A 23,755-nucleotide genomic window follows, 5' to 3' on the forward strand; every position below is an offset into this window, starting at 1 on the left:
TTTAAATGTTAAGCACAGCAGTGAATGCTTTTATGAGGATGACCTTGCAGGGAGTGGCAGCTCTGAACCTGTGGTAACTGAAGTGGCCCAGCCTGCCCCGGCTGTCCAGCCTTATATGTCCAGGAAAAGGTGGGAAATGCAGAGTCATGGCAACGGGGGGCAGAGTCAGTGATGTGGAAACAATGGGCCAACAACATAACCTCTTTCTGACCTTCTTCCATCTGAGAATAACAAGGTTTGACTCAGTTCTGAAGTTTTTTTATGATTAATAAAACATTCACATGGATGTTGTTCAAAATACAGTATGCATCCTTTGCACCAGTCTCAACGTCAACAGTGAAGAGGCGACTCCAGGATGCTGGCCTTCTAGGCAGAGTTCCTCTGTCCAGTCTTTTGCCCATCTTAATCTTTTATTTTTATTGGCCAGTCTGAGATATGGCTTTCTTTGCAACTCTACCTAGAAGGCCAGCATCCCGGAGTCGCCTCTTCGCTGTTGACGTTGAGACTGGTGTTTTGCGGGTACTATTTAATGAAGCTGCCAGTTAAGGACTTGTGAGGCGTCTGTTTCTCAAACTAGACACTGTAATATACTTGTTCTCTTGCTCAGTTCTGCACTGGGGCCTCCCACTCCTCTTTCTAGTCTGGTTAGAGACAGTTTGCGCTGTTCTGTGAAGGGAGTAGTACACAGCGTTGTACGAGATATTCAGTTTCTTGGCAATTACTCGCATGGAATAGCCTTCATTTCTCAGAACAAGAATAGACTGATGAGTTTCAGAAGAAAGTTATTTGTTTCTGGCAATTTTGAGCCAGTAATCGAACCCACAAATGCTGATGCTCCAGATACTCAACTAGTCTAAAGGCCAGTTTTATTGCTTCTTTAATCAGAACAACAGTTTTCAGCTATGCTAACATAATTGCAAAAGGGTTTTCTAATGATAAATTAACCTTTTAAAATGATAAACTTGGATTAGCTAACACAACGTGCCATTGGAATACATGAATAATGGTTGCTGATAATGTTTCCAGCTACAATAGTCATTTACAACATTAACAATGTCTACACTGTATTTCTGATCAATTTGATGTTATTTTAATGGACAAAAAAAGTGCTTTCTTTCAAAAACAAGGGCATTTCTAAGTGACCCCAAACTTTTGAAATCTAGTGTATACTGAAAGAAAATATAAACGAAACATGCAATTTCAACGATTTTACTGAGTTACAGTTCATATAAGGAAATCAGGCAATTTAAGTAAATTCATTAGGCCCTAATCCATGGATTTCACATGATTGGGCAGGGTCGCAGCCACTTGGGAGCCAGGCCCACCTTCTGGGGAGCCGGGCCCAGCCAATCAGAATTAGTTTTTCCCCACAAAAGGGCTTTATTACAGACAGAAATTCTCCTCAGTTTCATGAGCTGTTCAGATGGCTGGCCTCAGACGTTCCAGCAGGTGAAGAAGCCGGATGTCAACCTTTACCTGGCATGGTTACACGTGGTCTGCGGTTGTGAGGCCGGTTGGACATACTGCCAAATTCTCTAAAATGACGTTGGAGGCGGCTTATGGTAGAGAAATTAATATTACATTTTCTGGCAACAGCTCTGGTGGACATTCCTGGAGTCAGCATGCCAATTGCACCCTCTCAAAACTTGAGTTACATGTGGCATTGTGTTGTGATACAACTGCACATTTCAGAGTGGCCTTTTGTTTCCAGCACAAGGTGCACCTGTGTAATGATCCTGTTGTCAGCTTCTTGATATGTCACACCTGTCAGGTGGATGGATTATCTTGGCAAAGGAGAAATGCTCACTAACAGGGATTCAAACAAAATTGTGCACAAGAGAGAGGGTGGCTGTGAGCTGGAGAGGAGAGGCTGGACCAGGGATTGCAGTTACCTGATTTACAGGACATGACACACTGGCCAGGATTTATATGACTGGCAGGCAATGCTCTGAGCATGCTTCTAAATACTGATGCTCTGATTCTCCCAATCTCTTGATCTGAAGGCAAGAGGATATCTCCCAGAGCAACACAGGATGACCTACTACAGTACATGTTGTGCTGTATTAATGGTGATTTATTTCAAATCATAATTACCCATATGTTTAACGATGCACAACTAGTAATTCAATCACAAGATCCATTCATATTGTCGTTGTTGGTATATGATTCCCTGAACAATAATTCTCTAAGCTTTGTTCCTTGTAAGTCACTCTGTACAGTACAGTATGTGTTACTGTAGGTGTACCTAAGGGCAGGGGAAAGCTCTGCCAGGCACATTGTGTTTGTATGGTGTCTGTGCTGATTTTACCGTGTGTGAGAGACAGGAAGAGGGAGAATCCCAGCTGTCTGTTAGCCTTTGGAAGCAGCAGCACACTGATTTTCATATGCCCACTTGAATCAGTGCAGAGAGGTAAAGCATGTTTGCTCTAGAGCTGCTCAGAGAGGGAGGTCGTAGACTCCGATGTTTGTTTCTGTAACCCCACCATAGCCATGATCTCTCCTTAATTACTGTCACATTACATGATGCTCCTCTCTCCCGCTGTCCTCTCCCTCTGGTAATAGTGCATATTACTCCAATTACGACCTGAGTCAAACTCTAGAGTTACTGTAGCACGCACCAGTCAGCTTCAGTGCAGGAGCAGAGAGAAGAGCAACATCATTGGCATAATGGAGTCTTTTTTGTTTTCGAGGAGATGGATAGCTGTTTTTGACCTTGATTCCATTTCATTTATCAGAATACTCTAATTTTTTCTAAGCTTTTTGTTTGGCCGATAAATAATAGGAAGGCCGTTACCAAAGCCCTCCAAGTACTCTCTATGTGGTCTGATCCATCTTGGATGTTCACCCAGTGGTGTTCGCAGAAGACAGCAGAGCAGTGTTTCCGTTAGCCGGATTTTGGCATATAATTTTTTTTTAAAGCCGATAAATAAAATTGGCACAGACAAGCCTGGAGAATAAGAAAAAAATCCCATTTTGAAATCATGCTTGTTAGCCTATTCATTTATGTAAATACCAGCAGATGTAAATACATTTGACCGGTCATGCATTATCAGTCTAGGTTCATTTGCATAATTTAGTGGAATAAAATTGCTGTGTGTGTAAATTCACTCTGTCTTATTTATCACACGCGCACAGCAAACAGATACAGAGCCTTTGAGTGGACAGTCTATCAGACAGCTGCTGCTACTGTACAACATCTCAAACAGCAGTGCATAGGCAACGGAAGGCAGGCTTCATCAGCGCGTCACACACCACTTTGCAGTGAGCTGGAGGCAGTATGCATTTTGAAAACATATATACATAATTGTTGGAAACCTGAAAATGTTAATACATATTATGAGGTATGTCTTACCTTGCTTTAAAGTAGCCTAGACAAAATCCGACCATATCTGTGGGGCAAGTTATTTTAAATAAACTTTCTTTCATTGTCCAGTAGCCAAAGGCACTATCCTTGTCAAATTAGCAACCCATGTTAGTTTGTTGCATATTAGATCTCCCCTCTTTCTAAAGTCGTAGCCAAAAGTTTTGAGAATGACGCAAATATGAATTTCCACAAAGTTTGCTGCTTCAGTGTCTTTAGATATTTTTGTCAGATGTTATTATGGAATACTGAAGTATACTGAAGCATTTCATAAGTGTCAAAGGCTTTTACTGACAATTACATGAAGTTGACGCAAAGAGTCAATATTTGCAGTGTTGACCCTTCTTTTTTAAGACCTCTGAAATCTGCCCTGGCATGCTGTCAATTAACTTCTGGGCCACATCCTGACTGATGGCAGCCCATTCTTGCATAATCAATGCTTGGAGTTTGTCAGAATTTGTGGGTTTTTGTTTGTCCACCTGCCTGTTGAGGATTGACCACAAGTTCTCAATGGGATTAAGGTCTGGGGAGTTTGCTGGCCATGGACCCAAAATATCAATGTTTTGTTCCCCGAGCCACTTAGTTATCACTTTTGTCTTATGGCAAGGTGCTCCATCATGCTGGAAAAGGCATTGTTCATCACCAAACTGTTCCTGGATGGTTGGGAGAAGTTGCTCTCGGAGGATGTGTTGGTACCATTCTTTATTCATGGCTGTGTTCTTAGGCAAAATTGTGAGTGAGCCCACTCCCTTGGCTGAGAAGCAACCCCACACATGAATGGTCTCAGGATGCTTTACTGTTGGCATGACACAGGACTGATAGTTGAGCTCACCTTGTCTTTTTTGGACAAGCTTTTTTCTGGATGCCTCAAACAATCAGAAAGGGAATTCATCAGAGAAAATGACTTTACCCCAGTCCTCAGCAGTCCAATCCCTGTACCTTTTGCAGAATATCAGTCTGTCCCTGATGTTTTTCCTGGAGAGAAGTGGCTTCTTTGCTGCCCTTCTTGACACCAGGCCATCCTCCAAAAGTCTTCGCCTCACTGTGCGTGTAGATGCACTCGCACCTGCCTGCTGCCATTCCTGAGCAAGCTCTGTACTGGTGGTGCCCCGATCCCGCAGCTGCATCAACTTTGGGAGACGGTCCTGGCGCTTGCTGGACTTTCTTGGGCGCCCTGAAGCCTTCTTCACAACAATTTAACCGCTCTCCTTGAAGTTCTTGATGATCCGATAAAAGGTTGATTTAGGTGCAATCTTACTGGCAGCAATATCCTTGCCTGTGAAGCCCTTTTTGTGCAAATCAATGATGACGGCACGTGTTTCCTTGGAGGTAACCATGGTTGACAGAGGAAGAACAATGATTCCAAGCACCACCCTCCTTTTGAAGCTTCCAGTCTGTTATTTGAACTCAATCAGCATGACAGCGTGATCTCCAGCCTTGTCCTCGTCAACACTCACACCTGTGTTAATGAGAGAATCACTGACATGATGTCAGCTGGTCCTTTTTTGGCAGGGCTGAAATGCAGTGGAAATGTTTTTTGGGGATTCAGTTCATTTGCATGGCAAAGAGGGACTTTGCAATTAATCTGATCACTCTTCATAACAGTCTGGAGTATATGCAAATTGCCATCGTACAAACTGAGGCAGAAGACATTGTGAAAATTAATATTTGTGTCATTCTCAAATTCTTTGGCCACGACTGTTCATTTCTAAACAATATTTTCATCTCTGTCACATGAAAACGCTCGCTTTTGACAACGCGTTTTCCTGCTAATTGCATTACGAAACAATCATTTGCACATAGCATACTGCCTTGTGCGCAGTGCTGCACTTATAATGTGAAGAAATAATAGGTTATCATTTTATGTTAAAGGTTCTGTGACCTAGCAAGGCCTACTGGTTGAATGAATTTAGGATCTGTTGTCCCACAACTGTCCCAGAGTCTGTTGGGAATAGGATATTTCTTTCTCGACAAGCTGACCAATAGAATAGGTATACTTTTCTACTATGGGGATAGTAGATTGGCATAGGCTACTGATTTTGCTGTTCATTACTGTTGTTGGCTGAGCATAAGTAGCCTAAATGTGGGCATCGGAATTCGGAAAGAAGGACCACATCCTTGCATCCTGACTTGCATGTTCTATTAAGATAAATCACATTTACATTATGATAATTCATGTCATTCTGAGCAAGGTGGGTGGACACCATAATCAGGTTACGCACCCAATGCGTATGGATCCGGTAAATTTCTCAAATGTCCAGCGGCGCATTTTCCTAACTGAAGCCCTGCAGCAAAGCTGGCTGACATCATCATGACAGTGGCCTGAGGATGGGGGGGGGGGTGATCTGTGTCAGTCCTACTGAACCACTAACTCTGATTCATACTGCCAGCTGTCAGACACATATCCATCCACATCCCTTATCATCCGCCACACCAATGGTATTATTCACCTTTACCTGCGACCTATACTGGTGTTTTCCGTGTGTGTGAGTGAGTATGTGTGAGTGAGTATGACCTCATGCTGCATTGTTTGGGGTGAGATGAGAGGAGAGAGCATGTCAGACGCAAGCTGATCTCATGTCTCCAACCATCCTCACTAGATCAGATCACAAACTTACAGTACACACTTACAGTTGCGGTCGGAGGTTTACATACACCTTACCCAAATACATTTATACTCAGTTTTTCACAATTCCTGACATTTAATTCTTGTAAAAAATCCCTGTCGTAAGTCAGTTAGGATCACCACTTTATTTTAAGAATGTGAAATGTCAGAAAAGTAGTAGAGAGAATGACTTATTTCAGCTTTTATTTCTTTCATCACATTCCCAGTGGGTCAGAAGTTTACATACACTCAATTAGTATTTGGTAGCATTGCCTTTAAAAAGTGTTTACCTTCGGTCAAATGTTTTGGGTAGCCTTCCACAAGCTTCCCACAGTAAGTTGGGTGAATTTTGGCCCATTCCTCTTGACAGAGCTGGTGTAACTGAGTCAGGTTTGTAGGCCTCCTTGCGCGGACACGCGTTTTCAGTTCTGCCGACAGATTTTCTATAGTATTGAGGTCAGGGCTTTGTGATGGCCACTCCAATATTTTGACTTTGTTATTCTTAAGCCATTTTGCCACAACTTTGGAAGTATGCTTGGGGTCATTGTCCGTTTGGAAGACCAATTTGCGACCAAGCTTTAACTTCCTGACTGATGTCTTGAGATGTTGCTTCAATTTATCCACATAATTTTGCTTCCTCATGATGCCATCTTTTTTGTGAAGTGCACCAGTCCCTCCTGCAGCAAATCACCCGCCCAACATGATGCTGCCACCCCCGTGCTTCACGGTTGGGATGGTGTTCTTCAGCTTGCAAGCATCCCCCTTTTTCCTCCAAACTTAACGATGGTCATTATGGCCAAGCAGTTCTATTTTTGTTTCATCAGACCAGAGGACATTTCTCCAAAAAGTACGATATTTGTCCCCATGTGCAGTTGCAAACCGTAGTCTGGCTTTTTTATGGTGGTTTTGGAGCAGTGGCTTCTTCCATGCTGGGCGGCCTTTCAGGTTATGTCGATATAGGACTTGTTTTACTGTGGATATAGGTACTTTTGTACCTGTTTCCTCCAGCATCTTCACAAGGTCCTTTGCTGTTGTTCTGGGATTGATTTGCACTTTTCCCACCAAAGTACGTTCATCTCTAGGAGACAGAACGCGTCTCGTTCCTGAGCGGTATGATGGCTGCGTGGACCCATGGTGTTTATACTTACATACCGTTGTCTGAACAGATGAACGTGGTACCTTCAGGCATTTGGAAATTGCTCTCAAATATGAACCAGAGGCACTGAGTTTGAAGGGTAGGCCTTGAAATACATCCACAGGTACACCTCCAATTGACTCAAATTATGTCAATTAGCAAATCAGAAGCTTCTAAAGCCATGATATCATTTTCTGGAATTTTCCAAGATGTTTAAAAGCACAGTCAACTTAGTGTATATAAACTTCTGACCCACTGGAATTGTGATACAGTGAATTATAAGTGAAATAATCTGTCTATAAACAATTGTTGGAAAAATTACTTATGTCATGCACAAAGTAGATGTCCTACCCGATTTGCCAAAACTATAGTTTGTTAAACCTCTTACATCTAGACGTTCCGCTAGCGGAACACCACTCCAATATCCAATGATAAGGCGTGGCGCGAAATACAAACTCCTCGAAAATCCGAAAACTTCAATTTTTCAAACATATGACTATTTTACACCATTTTAAAGACAAGACTCTCCTTTATCTAACCACACTGTCCGATTTCAAAAAGGCTTTACAACGAAAGCAAAAATTAGATTATGTCAGCAGAGTACCCAGCCAGAAATAATCAGACACCCATTTTTCAAGCTAGCATATAATGTCACAAAAACCAAAACCACAGCTAAATGCAGCACTAACCTTTGTTGATCTTCATCAGATGACACTCCTAGGACATTATGTTATACAATACATGCATGTTTTGTTCAATCAAGTACATATTTATATCAAAAACCAGCTTTTTACATTAGCATGTGACGTTCAGAACTATCATTCCCACCGAACACTTCCGGTGAATTTACTAAATTACTCACGATAAACGTTCACAAAAAACATTACAATTATTTAAAGAATTATAGATACAGAACTCCTTTATGCAATCGCGATGTCCGATTGTAAAATAGCTTTTCGGTGAAAGCACATTTTGCAATATTCTGAGTAGATAGCTCGCCATCACGGGCTAGCTAATTTGACACCCACCAAGTTTGGTACTCACCAAACTCAGATTTACTATAAGAAAAATTGGATTACCTTTGCTGTTCTTCGTCAGAATGCACTCCCAGGAATTCTACTTCAACAACAAATTTTGGTTTGGTTCCAAATAATCCATAGTTATGTCCAAATAGCGGCGTTTTGTTCGTGCGTTCAAGACACTATCCGAAGGGTAATGAAGGGTGACGCGCGGACGCGTATCGTGACAAAAAAATTCAAAATATTCCATTACCGTACCTCGAAGCATGTCAAACGCTGTTTAAAATCAATTTTTATGCGATTTTTCTCGTAAAAAAGCGATAATATTCCAACCGGGAGACGTCCTTTCCGTTCAAAGACTAAAAATCTAAAATGGACTCTTCACGTGCATGTGTGCGCCCGCCTCATTGTTCTCAGATCGACCACTTACCAAATGCGCTACTGTTTTTCAGCCTGGGACAGCAGAGTCATCATTCAACGTTCTGGCGCCTTCTGAGAGCCTATGGGAGCCTTAGAAAGTGTCACGTTACAGCAGAGATCCTTTGTTTTGGATAGAGATGACAAAGAAGGCCAAGAAATGGTCAGACAGGGTACTTCCTGTTCAGAATCTTCTCAGGTTTTGGCCTGCCATTTGAGTTCTGTTATACTCACAGACACCATTCAAACAGTTTTAGAAACTTTGGCGTGTTTTCTATCCAAAGCTACTAATTATATGCATATTCTAGTTTCTGGGCAGGCGTAATAACCAGATTAAATCGGGTACGTTTTTTATCCGACCGTGAAAATACTGCCCCCTATCCATAACAAAAAAAGTTTTAATGATTCCAACCTATAAACTTCTGACTTCAACTGTATATAAGACCATCATCCTATGTACTGGATATTCAGCAGAGATTTACTAAAGATCCAAGATGATCAAGAAAAGTTGCTCATTGTTTTAGTACTCTAGTGCTGCATGCAGATAAGCCAGGTAAAGGCTCTGTCTTTCTCTGCCCTCTTGACCAAAGGGACCACTCAGGCTTGAAGAGAGGAATCCAAACGGATCCTCCCACAATCTTGAAGAGTGGAGCCAGGGAATCAAGTCAGGATTGGAGGCCGTGACGACCCTGGGTAGGAGTACAACCCAGTCAGTGACTGCAGCTATTGGGATGGAGTGCTGCTCTGCTCTATTCTCTTATCCTCTAGTAGCTCATCCTGCCTTGGCCAAGTCACAAGCTGATTCTTCATGTCTTACAATGTATACTGTATCATCTGAGTGCCAGATCTATTCCCTCTAGGATTTCTTAGACATTACATAGTATAGATCCCTTGAATGTTCTACAATTATTTCCACTAATAAGCTGTGCTCCTTTGAAAGTAGTGTAAGTGGAGCAAGTATCATTTTAGAACCACCAACATAATGATCGTAGAAGATTGACTCTGTTTTACTTACAAAATCCTCTGATACTGTGTGTTATGTTGGTTTAATCTAAGGATTTATCCTCAAGATTTAGGAATAAAGATTTTTGACCCGATTTGAGTATCAATGGAGGTATTGTAGAGGTAAACCATCATATTAGCTCTACCAAATGGCTGAGTGGTTTCCACTTAAATGCTCAGGGAGACAGGGGTCTATTTATTGCATGTATCTCAGAGGATCCGTGTGAAGCATTGCTGGAGGACGTTCTACTTTGCTGGGTATTTTTAGCTAGAGTAAAAGGAGCTGCTTTCTCCCTCCCCACTGCGACGAGGACAAGATTGACCATTTCTGTCAGCATCTGTACCTTCAACTGACAGAGGAAAGCCTATATCCTCTCTGAGTCAGGGTCAGTGGAGAAACAATAGACTGCTCCTCATTACTGGTGGAGACATATTTCCTGTACGCAGGGGTCAAATGGTGAATTTCCTGGTGGTTTAATGTTGCTGGTGGCTGAACCGTTGGCCTTATTTATAGTACAGTGGGCCTCCACAACCAAAACTATATTTTATTCCATTTATACTGTACTTTCAAAGCCGCTACTGATGACCTTACAATATCCTTGTACTGAATTAGATTTTGTGTAATGCATTTTTTGTAAAGAAGGCCAAATATGGTTCATTGTTCATGGACACAAGGCCACTCTGAAGATGTATTATTATTGGAAGAGAGTTTCAATTAGTTTCATCACAAAATTAGGGTGAAGGCCTCAGATTAATGGTTAATCATGGTGGTTGTATTTAGTTCAGCACACAAATAGGCCAAACTATGGCTAAGTGTTTTGAAAAGGGAAGTGGGTTAAACAAGGACATCTTGTCTTGATATGCAAAGACTATTAGGTAGGTATTGTGTTTGATTTTGTTTGATTTTGCCATTGCCTTCTGTGTGCAATTGCTTGAGTCTTATGTGCAGCATGTTTGTATGAAGGTATAATAGTGAAACAGATACTCGTGTGATTACAGTAGGTTTACTACTACAAATTTGCTCTCCTCCTATCCATCCTATTCATACAAAAAGTATGTTTGGTTCCAGAACCATCTGTGGATGTGGATTAATCTGACAGAGTGAAGTAACTCCTGTCTCGTTATATTTTCAGAACCCAGTGTAGTTAAAGGCCCAGTGCCTTCAAAAACTAGATTTTTCTGTGTTTTATATATATACTGTATTTCCACACTGAGGTTGGATTAATACTGTGAGAATTATGATAATTCCCTTTTTAGTGTAAGAGCTATTTAAAAAGATTGCCTAAAATTTGAGCCTGTTTTGGTGGGATAGAGCTTTGGCCTGCCTGGTTATATCACCACACGGTAAATTAGTTAATAGACCATTAAGAAAGAGTTAGTTCCAAACCCCTTTGCCAATAACATCTAGTTTTCAGTTTTCCCCTCCCCTCTCAGACCACTCCCAGACATTCCTAACAAAATTCTTGATTGAGAAATTGCACTTACATTTGAAGTCGGAAGTTTACATACACTTTGGTTGGATTTATTAAAACTCGTTTTTCAACCCCTTCACAATTTTCTTGTTAACAAACTATAGTTTTGCCAAGTCGGTTAGGACATCTACTAACCGATGTCCTAACATCTACTAAAAAGTCATTTTTACAACAATTGTTTACAGACAGATTATTTCACTTAGAATTTGCTGTATCACAATTACAGTGGGTCAGAAGTTTACATACACTAAGTTGACTGTGCCTTTAAACAGCTTGGAAAATTCCAGAAAATGATGTCTTGGCTTTAGAAGCGTCTGATAGGCTAATTGACATCATTTGAGTCAATTGGAGGTGTACCTGTGGATGCAAGACCTACCTTCAAATTCAGTACCTCTTTGCTTGACATCATGGGAAAATCCAAATAAATCAGCCAAGACCTCAGAAAAGAAATTGTGGACCACAAGTTTGGTTCATCCTTGGGAGCAATTTCCAAAGGCCTGAAGGTACCACGTTCATCTGTATAAACAATAGTATGCAAGTATAAACACCATGGGACCGCGCAGCCGTCATACCGTTCAGGAAGGAGACGCGTTCTGTTTCCTAGTGACGAACGTACTTTGCTGCGAAAAGTGTAAATCAATCCCAGAACAACAGCAAAGGACCTTGTGAAGATGCTGGAAGAAACAGGTACAAAGTATCTATATCCACAGTAAAACGAGTCCTATACGGACATAACCTGAAAGGCTGCTCAGCAAGGAAGAAGCCACTGCTCCAAAACCACCACAAAAAAGCCAGACTATGGTTTGCAACTGCCCATGAGGACAAATATCGTACTTTTTGGAGAAATGTCCTCTGGTCTGATGAAACAAAAATAGAACTGTTTGGCCGTAATGACCATCATTATGTTTGGAGGAAAAAGTCGGAGGCTTGCAAGCTGAAGAACACCATCCCAACCGTGAAGCACGGGGGTGGCAGCATCATGTTGTGGGGGTGCTTTGCTGCAGGAGGGACTGGTGCACTTCACAAAAAAGATGGCATCATGAGAGAGGAAAATTGTGTGGATGTATTGAAGCAACATCTCAAGACATCAGTCAGAAAGTTAAAGCTTGGTTGCAGATGGGTCTTCCAAATGGACAATGACCCCAAGCATACTTCCAAAGTTGTGGCAAAATGGCTTACGGACAACAAAGTCAAGGTATTGGATTGGCAGAACTGAAAAAGCGTGTGCGAGCAAGGAGGCCTACAAACCTGACTCAGTTACACCAGCTCTGTCAAGAGGAATGGGCCAAAATTCACCCAACTTACTGTGGGAAGCTTGTGGAAGGCTACCCAAAACATTTGACCGAAGGTAAACACTTTTTAAAGGCAATGCTACCAAATACTAATTGAGTGTATGTAAACTTCTGACCCACTGGGAATGTGATGAAAGAAATAAAAGCTGAAATAAGTCATTCTCTCTACTACTTTTCTGACATTTCACATTCTTAAAATAAAGTGGTGATCCTAATTGACCTAAGACAGGGCATTTTAACTAGGATTAAATGTCAGGAATTGTGAAAAACTGAGTTCAAATGTACAATTGTGACCAAAAGTTTTGAGAATGATGCAAATATTAATTTCCACAACGTTTGCTGCTTCAGTGTCTTTAGATATTTTTGTCAGATGTTACTATGGAATACTGAAGTATAATTACAAGCATTTCATAAGTGTCAAAGGCTTTTATTGACAATTACATGAAGTTGATGCAAAGAGTCAATATTTGCAGTGTTGACCCTTCTTTTTCAAGACCTCTGCAATCTGCCCTGGCATGCTGTCAATTAACATCTGGGCCTCATCCTGACTGATGGCAGCCCATTCTTGCATAATCAATGCTTGGAGTTTGTCAGAATCTGTGGGTTTTTGTTTGTCCACCCGCCTGTTGAGGATTGACCACAAGTTCTCAACGGGATTAAGGTCTGGGGAGTTTGCTGGCCATGGACCCAAAATATCAATGTTTTGTTCCCCGAGCCACTTAGTTATCAATTTTGCCTTATGCCAAGGTGCGCCATCATGCTGGAAAAGGCATTGTTCATCACCAAACTGTTTCTGGATGGTTGGGAGAAGTTGCTCTCGGGGGATGTGTTGGTACCATTCTTTATTCATGGTTGTGTTCTCAGGCAAAATTGTGAGTGAGCCCACTCCCTTGGCTGAGAAGCAACCCCACACATGAATGGTCTCAGGATGCTTTACTGTTGGCATGACACAGGACTGATGTTAGCGCTCACCTTGTCTTCTCCGGACAAGCTTTTTTCCGGATGCCCCAAACAATCGGAAAGGGGATTCATCAGAGAAAATGACTTTACCCCAGTCCTCAGCAGTCCAATCCCTGTACCTTTTGTAGAATATCAGTCTGTCCCTGATGTTTTTCCTGGAGAGAAGTGGCTTCTTTGCTGCCCTTCTTGACACCAGGCCATCCTCCAAAAGTCTTCGCCTCACTGTGCGTGTAGATGCACTCACACCTGCCTGCTGCAATTCCTGAGCAAGCTCTGTACTGCTGGTGCCCCGATCCCGCAGCTGAATCAACTTTGGGAGACTGTTCTGGCACTTGCTGGACTTTCTTGGGCGCCCTGAAGCCTTCTTCACAACAATTGAACCGCTCTCCTTGAAGTTCTTGATGATCCGATAAAAGGTTGATTTAGATGCAATCTTACTGGCAGCAATATCCTTGCCTGTGAAGCCCTTTTTGTGCAAATCAATGATGACGGCACGTGTTTCCTTGCAGGTAACCATGGTTGACAAAAGAAGAACAATGATTCCAAGCACCGCCCTCCTTTTGAGGCTTCCAGTCTGTTATTCAAACTCAGTCAGCATGACAGCGTGATCTCCAGCCTTGTCCTCGTCAACACTCACACCTGTGTTAACAAGAGAATCACTGACATGATGTCAGCTGATTGTTTTGTGGCAGGGCTGAAATGCAGTGGAAATATTTTTGGGGGATTCAGTTAATTTGCATGGCAAAGAGGGACTTTGCAATTAATTGCAATTCGTCTGATCACTCTTCATAACAGTCTGGAGTATATGCAAATTGCCATCATACAAACTGAGGCAGCAGACTTTGTGATAATTAATATTTGTGTCATTCTCAAAACTTTTGGCCACGACTGTATTTGGCTAAGGTGTATGTAAACTTCCGACTTCAACTGTAGCTAAAAAGCTATGTTTGTTTCTTTTTGACTATTTTAATTGAAAACAAATCACGGTATAGTACTTCATTGTTACCCAGAAATGATATGATGTTGAGATAAAAACGGCTGCATTGGACCTTTAAAGATATGGGTCATAATTTGCTGCTGCGTGTTCTGAGGATAAATCTGGCCCTTATCTGTGGATGTACTGTATTTATAATGGCGGATTAAAGCGTCTCCTACCAGGCTGTTCTTCACACCTACACTCTTTTCCCATTTAGATGTGTTACACTCAAATTGATAACTTGCGTGTCATTCAATTCAGAAGTAGCACATGAGGCTACCGGCCTTGAAATCAGATGAAATGAACTCACCTGAACTTGACTTTCTGCCATAGTTAAGTGCAAATGTTTGTGGTAGGTTGTGTTAATGTTTGTGGTAGGTTGTGTCATAGTCATGGGGCTTGAATATTATTTGCTCTTGAGAGTTGGTGTTGGTATGATATGGATTTAATCAGATCTGGATGTAATATATATTGAACAAAAATATAAACACAACATGTAAAGTGTTGGACCCATGAGCTGAAATAAAAGATCCAAGAAATGTTCCATATGAACAAAAAGTCTTTCAAATTTTGTGCACAAATCTGTTTTCATCCCTGTTAGTGAGCATTTCTCCTTTGCCAATATAATCCATCCACCTGACAGGTGTGGCATATCAAGAAGCTGATTAAACGGCATGATCATTACACACGTGCGCCTTGGCTGTGGACAATAAAAGGCCACGCTAAAATGTGCAGTTTTGTCACACAACCCAATGCCACAGATGTCTCAAGTTTTGAGGGAGCGTCCAATTCGCATTCTGACTGAAGAAATGTCCACCAGAGCTGTTTCCAGAGAACTGATGTAAATTTCTCAACCATAAGCCGCCTCCATTGTCGTTTTAGAGAGTTTGGCAGTACGTCCAACTGGCCTCACAACTGCAGACCACATGTAACCACACCAGCCCAGGACCTTCACATCCGGCTTCTTCACCTGCGGGATCGTCTTAGACCAGCCACCCGGACAGCTCATGAAACAGGAGTATTTCTGTCAATAATAAATACTTTTTGTGGGGAAAAACTCATTCTGATTGGCTGTGCCTGGCTCCCAGTGGGTGGGCCTGGCTCCCAAGTGGGTGCCCCTGCCGAGGTCATGTGAAATCCATAGATTAGGACCTATTGCATTTATTTCAATTGACTGATTTCCTTACATGAACTGTAACTCAGTAAAATCGTTGAAATTGTTGCAATTGTTGCATGTTGCCTTTATATTTTGTTTCAGTATATCAAGTCGTCTTTAGTGGATGTGACTGCAGCTTCCAGGGAGTTATTAGCCCCATGTTGTTCAAACCTAATGTAGGTAATGCTACAGACCAGAACGTGAGGGATATCCCATTGTGCTTGTCATGTTTTATGAGATGACCAATAATAGATCTTCTGTTGACGTTTGCACAGTCTCTTATAGTGCACCTAAGCATCACTTCGCTAAGCATCAGAGACAGAGATAGCGAGAGAGAGACCCCCCCTCTCTCTGCCTAGAGGTGATCCCAGGAGATATGCCCTGGGCCTGCAGCAGATTGACCTGTCGTTTAATCAGAGGGGAATTAAAAATGGGGGGCTAATTTAGAGCACGAGTGGAGAGATGAGAGAAAGGAACCCAAGGAAAGCATTCATCAACATGTTCTCCTCAGTACATGGAACCTTTCATCCTTCAATCTCCCAGCCTTTCAGAGAGATGCTGATGATGGATTTATGCTCATACCATTTCAGCATGCCAGGGACATATTAGTTTAATTAACAATCATAATGATTAGGCCCGTGTAAAAAATGTTTTTTTTTAATTCACTTTTTTTAAATGACTATTCAATGAATTTCAGATTAATGTACAGTTTAGATATTTGCATGTTCTTAGACAAGACCATTAGTTTGAGGTCTGAGGTTGTTTTAAATCTTATTAGAGCTTGTTAAAATCTTCTCATCTTAACAATGACTAGGCTGGGATATGGAGCTGGTATGCTAATCCACCAGTGATCCTGGTAGGGCTCTAGTTGTCCTATTTACAACCAGTGCTGCTGACGCACGAGAGGGTTGATTCTTTTAGTAAAGCCAGATAAATGCTTTTAAATCTTGAACCCGTATTGTTTTTGTGTTCTTATTTGCTGATGGAGGATGAGCGTTGTTAAAAAATTACATGTTTATGATCCTAATCAAATGGTCTTTGTCTGCCATTTTAAGATTATTTTTGTCTTTTGTCTACCATGACCTTATAATTCACTTAGTTGTTAAGGTGATTGGGATGGGTTTTTTTGTTTTTCTATGTAGCCTAACAAGGGTGTTGCAAGAATACAGAATTTAGTCTAGATTTTGGTGTTGCTAGAATAAAGAATAGAATTTAGTGATTTCTGTTTTCTGTTACTGCCTCATTTGGTTGTAAACCTAAAATGTTTTATTATGGTGTGTGTACTGAGTGCATCCATAAGGGATCATAGCTTTCACCTGGTCAGTCTATGTCATGGAAAGAGCAGGTGTAGGTCAGGTTATTTTGGTCTAGTGCTGAGCGATTAACCGAAATCTCTGTTATTGAACTTTTTTTTTAACAACTAATTGACGGACATCGGTTAAATTTATTTTAATTCCATTTAGTTCAGGGGTTTTCTGTGAGCTTGCGCAGTTTCTCTAGAGATAAATCAGACCAAGAACGAACTGTGCGATTTAGTAGGGAGTCAATATTCTACATAGTTTAGCGCAGAAAAAGTGCTAATTAACAAATGGAACATTTCTTTATTTACTGTATGCAAGAAAATATTCAGCCTATTTTTATATTTAATATAGGGCAGACATACAAGTTCCCTACCTTGTCCCCTTCCACTTGACTTCTCAATTTCTGTGGTAATGCTGCAATCAGTTGGTTGTTACTTTGTATTGAGCAAACATTCTCATACATTTTCGATAGCTGCATGTGTGACAACTCCACTAGCTTTCCACTGGCCACAGACATCAATTCAACGTCTATTCCACATTGGTTCAACGTAATTTCATTAAAATGTCGTGGAAACAACGTTGAGTCAACCAGTGTGTGCCTGGTGGGTTATTTTATTAGTATATTCATAATCACTGCACATTTGTGCAGCCAGTCTAATTGGTTTTGAACACATTTGAGAGGGTTCATCAGTACTCTGTTATCATTTGACTTTAAAGAGCCTCTTTTAAGCCATCAAGCAGCTAGCTAGCTGTAAGTGTGTATAAAAGAAAACAGCTTGAAGTCATGGCCACAGCTATCTTCCCATTTACCTATAATCTGATTTTAATTTTGATGGGGCATGAAAAATATTTAATGCAGTTTACTATTCTGTTATTAGTCTAAAAGCCACCAAATAATTGAACTGCATTGTGGCAGTTTGTTGGTGATGTCCCGATTCCACAAAACGTATTGATCAGCTATGATCAAACAAGCTCCAATGAAGTGATCATGTCAGGCCATCATGTCAGGGCTCCCGAGTGGCGCAGCGGTCTAAGGCACTGCATCTCAGTGCTAGAGGTGTCACTGCAGACCCTGGTTCGATCCTGGACTGTATCACAACTGGCTATGATCGGGAGTCCCATAGGGCATCGCACAATTGGCCCAGTGTCGTCCGGGTTAGAGAAGTCCGTGGTAGGCCGTCAATGTAAATAAGAATTTGTTCTTAACTGACTTGCCTAGTTAAATATAAATAAGTAAATATCCCTGTTAATGGTCTAACTGTTTCACTGGTGCTGTAATGGTCCACCAGGCTGAGTTGCAGACAGTGCCTGGGTGTCCTCATGAGCTCTCCTCTCTGCTATTGTTATTACAACAAATCATGTGACACATACTGTATCCCTTCCAGATGGCTCCTGACTTCAGCTCTTATTAAATTGTCCATGTTTACACTGCCCTCCCAGCTGCTCTTAGACACTTTCCTTCTATTTGCAGATCTCTAATGTGTTGAGTACTAAACAAACCTAACTTAATACTGGAAGCCCTGTGGATGGAGGAGAGAAAGCCCTGGTAATGGTGTAAGAGAGGACAGGGGGCTGGTAATACTATTTTAAGTCCACTTTGAAGCATCATGTTGCAGGGATACAATAGAAGCCTTTCTGTAAGTTCATATAATTCTGGTTGCAATCTGCTGTCTATGCTGTGTCCTCTCTGCTTAGTAATGGTTTGGTGTCGGCCTGAAAGCAGAGCTAATGAGAAGCTTGCTGCTGTTGAGTGTTTGCCAGAGGAGAGAGAGGAGAGGAACTCAGTGAGAAATTGGTTCTCGCTCTGCTGCTGCTACTGCTACCTCCTACTAGCTCTGCTCCATAGTAGTGATTATCCTCCAGGGTTTCATCATGTGGCTGCTCCTGAGCTGTATCTCTTGCTCTCACTCTCTGTATTGCCTACAACAGGAATGTTATCATTTTTCATGCATGATGTATTTATTTGATTCTATAAAGCTTTTTTTACGATGGTTGCCATCACCAATGCATATCGGCGGCAAATGTAGACAGAGCTTTGTGCCTCCTACCCCTGCTAGGTGTATATATACCAAGGTCCCAATGGAATATCTGCACAGTTCCTGCTTTCACAAAGTGTTACACTTTTGATTATCCCCACACAGCTATACTCTACTACACCCTCAGGCCTGTGTGTGGCAAAGCCCATATTCGTTGTGTGCACATGCTTGTGTGTGTGTGTGGCCTGGGTTAGCTGAGCCTCATGCGGCCTGTCTAACAAAGAATAACCATACACCTGAGCCACAAAAGTGTTGTAGGACTCCTGTGGCAGGCTGTATGGAGCAGGTCCCATGCAGAGCCATTACCTCTACCTCTTTGTGCTGATGGACTATCAGTAGAGAAGAGGCTCGCAGGGGGGCTCCAGGAGTAGGGGAGAGTCAATACTATGAAAGACTGCTAGTCAGAGGGGACATAATTCACAACGACGTCATTGCAAATATTTTTCTGTCCCTTTTCTCTGAAATGGCTCACAGAACAATTGTATGGAACACACCTCCAAAGTATGGGGATGCATTTTGTCATGGCTATATCTGGACTCTAAATGGAGTCAATTTGTTTATTCACAAGCACAGCTTCTATATGACCTTTGTCATTAAGAGGAACACAGAATGTCAACTCATTATCCATAATACAGTGTTGCCTTGTATAACATGAGAAAATGTAGGGTTGACTGAAAATGTTCTTGTCATCCGGATTTGACAGTGCACTGGGTAAAGGAAAAAATTCCTTAACTATATTCTGAACAAAAGCAGAACTGTTTGAGAGATCCATTGTGAACAGTTTTCCCTCCTGGCTAAGGGAGATATAAATCGAATAAATGGTATCATTAGAGTTTTTTCTGCATGTTTTCTCAAGTAGGAATAAGAACTACAGTGTATTTCAATCGGTTTGGCCTTAAACGGATGACATAACACCCACTGGTTTGACTCCGATGTCTGCTTGTCGAGGGAGAGGGCAAATAATGATGATGCTCTATAATGTCATCATTCAGGTAGAAGATATAACCCTATTTGGTAAAAGACCAAGTCCATATTTTTTTATATATTTTTTATGGCAAGAACAGCTCAAATAAGCAAAGAGAAATGACAGTCCATCATTACTTTAAGACATGAAGGTCAGTCAATACGGAAAGAACTTTGAAAGATTCTTCAAGTGTAGTTACAAAAACCATCAAGCGCTATGATGAAACTGGTTCTCATGAGGACCGCCACAGGAAAGGAAGACCCAGAGGTACCTCTGCTGCAGAGGATAAGTTCATTAGAGTTACCAGCCTCAGAAATTGCAGCCCAAATAAATGCTTCACAGAGTTCAAGTAACAGACACATCTCAACATCAACTGTTCAGAGGAGACTGCGTGAATCAGGCCATCATGGTCGAATTTCTGCAAGGAAACCACTACTAAAGGACACCAATAATAAGAAGAGACTTGCTTTGGCCAAGAAACACAAGCAATGGACATTAGATCGGTGGAAATCTGTTTTTTTTTTGTAATGAGACGAATGTGAGATTTTTGGTTCCAACCTCCATGTCTTTGTGAGACGCAGAGTAGGTGAACGGATGATCTTTGCATGTGTAGTTCCCATCGTGAAGCATGGAGGAGGTGATGTGATGGTGTGCAGTGCTTTGCTGGTGACACTGTCTGCGATTTATTCAGAATTCAAGGCATACATAACCAGCATGGCTACCACAGCATTCTGCAGCAATACACCATCCCATCTGGTTTGGGCTTAGTGGGACTATCATTTGTTTTTCAACAGGACAATGACCCAACACACCTCCAGGCTGTGTAAGAGCTATTTGACCAAAAAGGAGAGTGATGGAGTGCTGCATCAGATGACCTGGCCTCCACAATCACCCGACCTCAACCCAATTGAGATGGTTTGGGATGAGTTGGACTACAGAGTGAAGGAAAAGCAGCCAACAAGTGCTCAGCATATGTGGGAACTCCTTCAAGACTGTTGGAAAAGCATTCCAGGTGAAGCTGGTTGAGAGAATGCCAAGAGTATGCAAATCTGTCATCAAGGAAAAGGGTGACAACTTTGAAGAATCTAAAATATAATTTGATTTGCTGAACACTTTTTTGGTTACTACATGATTCCATAAGTGTTATTTCATAGTTTTAACATCTTCACTATTATTCTACAATGTAGAAATTTGTAAAAAGAAAGATAAACTCTTAAATAAGTAGGTTTGTCCAAACTTTTGACTGGTACTGTATATATCCAGTGTCCATTTTATACACATGTCCTTGGCTAACTAAGAGTTATATCTGAACTGATCCGTTTTGTTTTTTCCAGGTGTGTAGGTTGGCAACGCCAATACACCACCAATCAAGATGGTGGCCCTTTCACTGAAGATCTGTGTCCGCCAGTGCAATGTGGTGAAGACCATGCAGTTTGAGCCCTGCACTCCTGTGTATGATGCCTGTAGGATCATCAGGGAGAGGGTTCCGGAAGCCCAGACTGGCCAAGGTGAGAGATTGGGGAAAGCTACTGTTAATGAGTAATGTCAGAACGTTTCACATGCATAAGGATCACTTTCACTAAGAAAAAAATGTAAATACAAAAACTACGCAATTACTTTTTTCTTTACATCACTCTGTACTAAATACTCCAGTGTCATTGTAATGCAATTGTCAAACAAGGCATTAGAGTGCCTGATCTCCAGTTCTGTTTCTGTCTGTCTCTGTCTAATAGAAACTGTTCAGAGCTTTTTAAGCAGGAGATAAAACTCGATGTCACCCACAGCATTGCTTTCTGACTACAGACAGACAGAAACAGTTTCAAAACAGTCGATGCGCTCTGTCTGAGGAAGCTGATTCAATCTGGGTTTGTGGGCGGTATTCTTCCCTGGGGGAGGTGTTAGTTAGGCAGGTTGGAGAGGCTCTCTGTGGTAGCTAGGCATGCTGGAGAGGCTCTTTAAGCTGTGAGCTCTCATTAGGCTTTAGGACAGATTCATATCAGCTAGGCTAGAGGGTCTGATGGCAGACATAATTACCCTTCTTTCCCAACTGAATGTCATAACATGGATTATTCATGTGAATGTCAATGAGATCAGAAGAAGAGGCATCGTATGTATCATAAACAGTAACTACATGAGATGCAGTTAAATAGCATTGTCTTGTCAACATGTGTTCACTTAGTTGGCTTTTGTCGTTTAAACCGTCAATCAAGCAACTGTTCCCATTACTAAATGTTACCCTAACACGTTCTCTGCTGTGTGTTTCAGCCTCTGATTACGGCCTGTTTCTCTCTGATGATGATCCCAGAAAAGGAATCTGGCTGGAGTCTGGGAGAACGCTGGATTACTACATGCTCCGGAACGGGGTAAAGCCCAATCATAGAGCCCAGTGCAGAGTACCATCAAACATTCAATCAAAGGACTGCATATCATTCCCCTCTTTCCTTGTTTCTCAGGATGTCTTGGAGTACAAAAAGAAACAGAGGCCCCAGAAGATCAAGATGCTGGATGGGGCAGTTAAAACTATCATGGTGGATGACTCTAAAACTGTGGGAGAACTGCTTGTAACCATATGCAGTAGAATAGGTGGGTAACCTCTCTCCAACTGGAATCTACACAAGTCAAACCATCCACTAGCCTCTCAGAGTAGGAGTGCTGATGTTACAGGTCCCAGTTTTGGGACTGGTGCAGCAGATAATAGTTCCTGTAACACAGGATAAATGATGAAACAGGAGAACATGGCTTCTCTTTCAAAGGTTCTCTCAATTATTTTATTCAACATTCTCTCAAGCGTAAATTGTCTTTTTCTGTCTTTTCAGTGTATTTCAATGTTGTTGTTTTTTACGTGTATTTAATTTGTCTCCTAATCCCTGACATATTATTTCATAAACATATTTTAAAAAATACATCAAAAATATTAAATTCCAATCCAATCCATCCAATTCACATTCTAAAATTCTTTACATTTATACCCCAAACACATTTACTCTTAGCTTTTATTCACCTGTTTACAGTAGGTTATAATTCTGTAGTTGACTGTTGTCAACTATAGCCCCATAGGAGACTAAAACATGAAAGCCTTTAAAGACTGGTGTAACTCATTAGAAGTTACTTTATACCCATTCTCAAAATACAGTCACCCAGTGTCAGAAGGGCTAATAGAAAGACAAGGCTATTGCAAATGACATTAATGCTAATTATTGAAAAATGACTGAACATGCTAGCATAGTGCTAACCGAAGCTAGCAACCAACTGACCGGAGCTAGCAAACAGCTAACCGGAGCTGCCAAAAGCTAACCGGAGCTAGCTAATAGCTAACCGGAGCTAGCTCTAACCTAGCAGCTTTTCTGACATTTACAGTACAACAATTACAAAGTTCTTAAACAGCACAGTTACAACATTAAATTGTCAGGAGTGTCTTTTTCAAAATAAAAATGTTCAGGTGTTAACCATTTGTTTTTTTCTAGATCAAAGGAATGCACAGCCATCATTTCATTTTATAGTCGACATGCGTTTTCTGTCTAGTACGAAGTTACACAATTACTATGTGGTTCAAACCCATTACATTCACATCAACAGGCAAGTTACACTGAATACCACAATATATTTTTGTATTTTTGCACTTTACTGACCTGTAACATGGGATAAATTATGAAACAGGAGAACATGACTTCTCTTTCAAAGGTTTTCTCAATTATGAGAACACACAGGTGCAGGACCGCATACAGTCCCAGTGCGAAGCGAACACGTCTCATTGGCCAGCATTAGTATAAATGCATTGCATTGGCGAAACCTTGGAGGATTGACATTTCAGTAAAAGCATTCTTCCCCAATACAGAGAAACAATACATAAACACAAATGTGACCATACATTTTGTGTGCATCACACTGATCTAGGACCTGTCCATATAATCTTATTCATTAAGATCTAAAAGGCAAAACAGATCCTAGATCAACACTCCTACACTGAGACCTTTTGTGGATACTGGCCCTGATCCTATTTATAGCTCACAGTTACTCGCTCCGCCATACATTATGGATGCATATTCCCTAGCTTTTAGA

General features: G+C 41.3%; 1 protein-coding gene across 1 annotated transcript in view; it reads left to right on the top strand.

Annotated features, from left to right (window-relative positions):
- LOC106561152 (talin-2) overlaps positions 1-23,755 on the top strand; it is a 154,462-nt gene that overhangs the window by 66,583 nt on the left and 64,124 nt on the right. Inside the window, exons 3-5 of the mRNA XM_045688215.2 lie at positions 21,031-21,204; positions 21,962-22,059; positions 22,150-22,279. Of these exons, the coding sequence (XP_045544171.1) occupies positions 21,069-21,204; positions 21,962-22,059; positions 22,150-22,279 (364 nt within the window). The 5' untranslated portion in view covers positions 21,031-21,068. The remainder of the gene's footprint in view (positions 1-21,030; positions 21,205-21,961; positions 22,060-22,149; positions 22,280-23,755) is intronic.

Source organism: Salmo salar, chromosome 10 (genome assembly GCF_965601325.2).
Source record: "Salmo salar chromosome 10, fSalSal1, whole genome shotgun sequence".
Classification (NCBI taxonomy): Eukaryota; Metazoa; Chordata; class Actinopteri; order Salmoniformes; family Salmonidae; genus Salmo; species Salmo salar.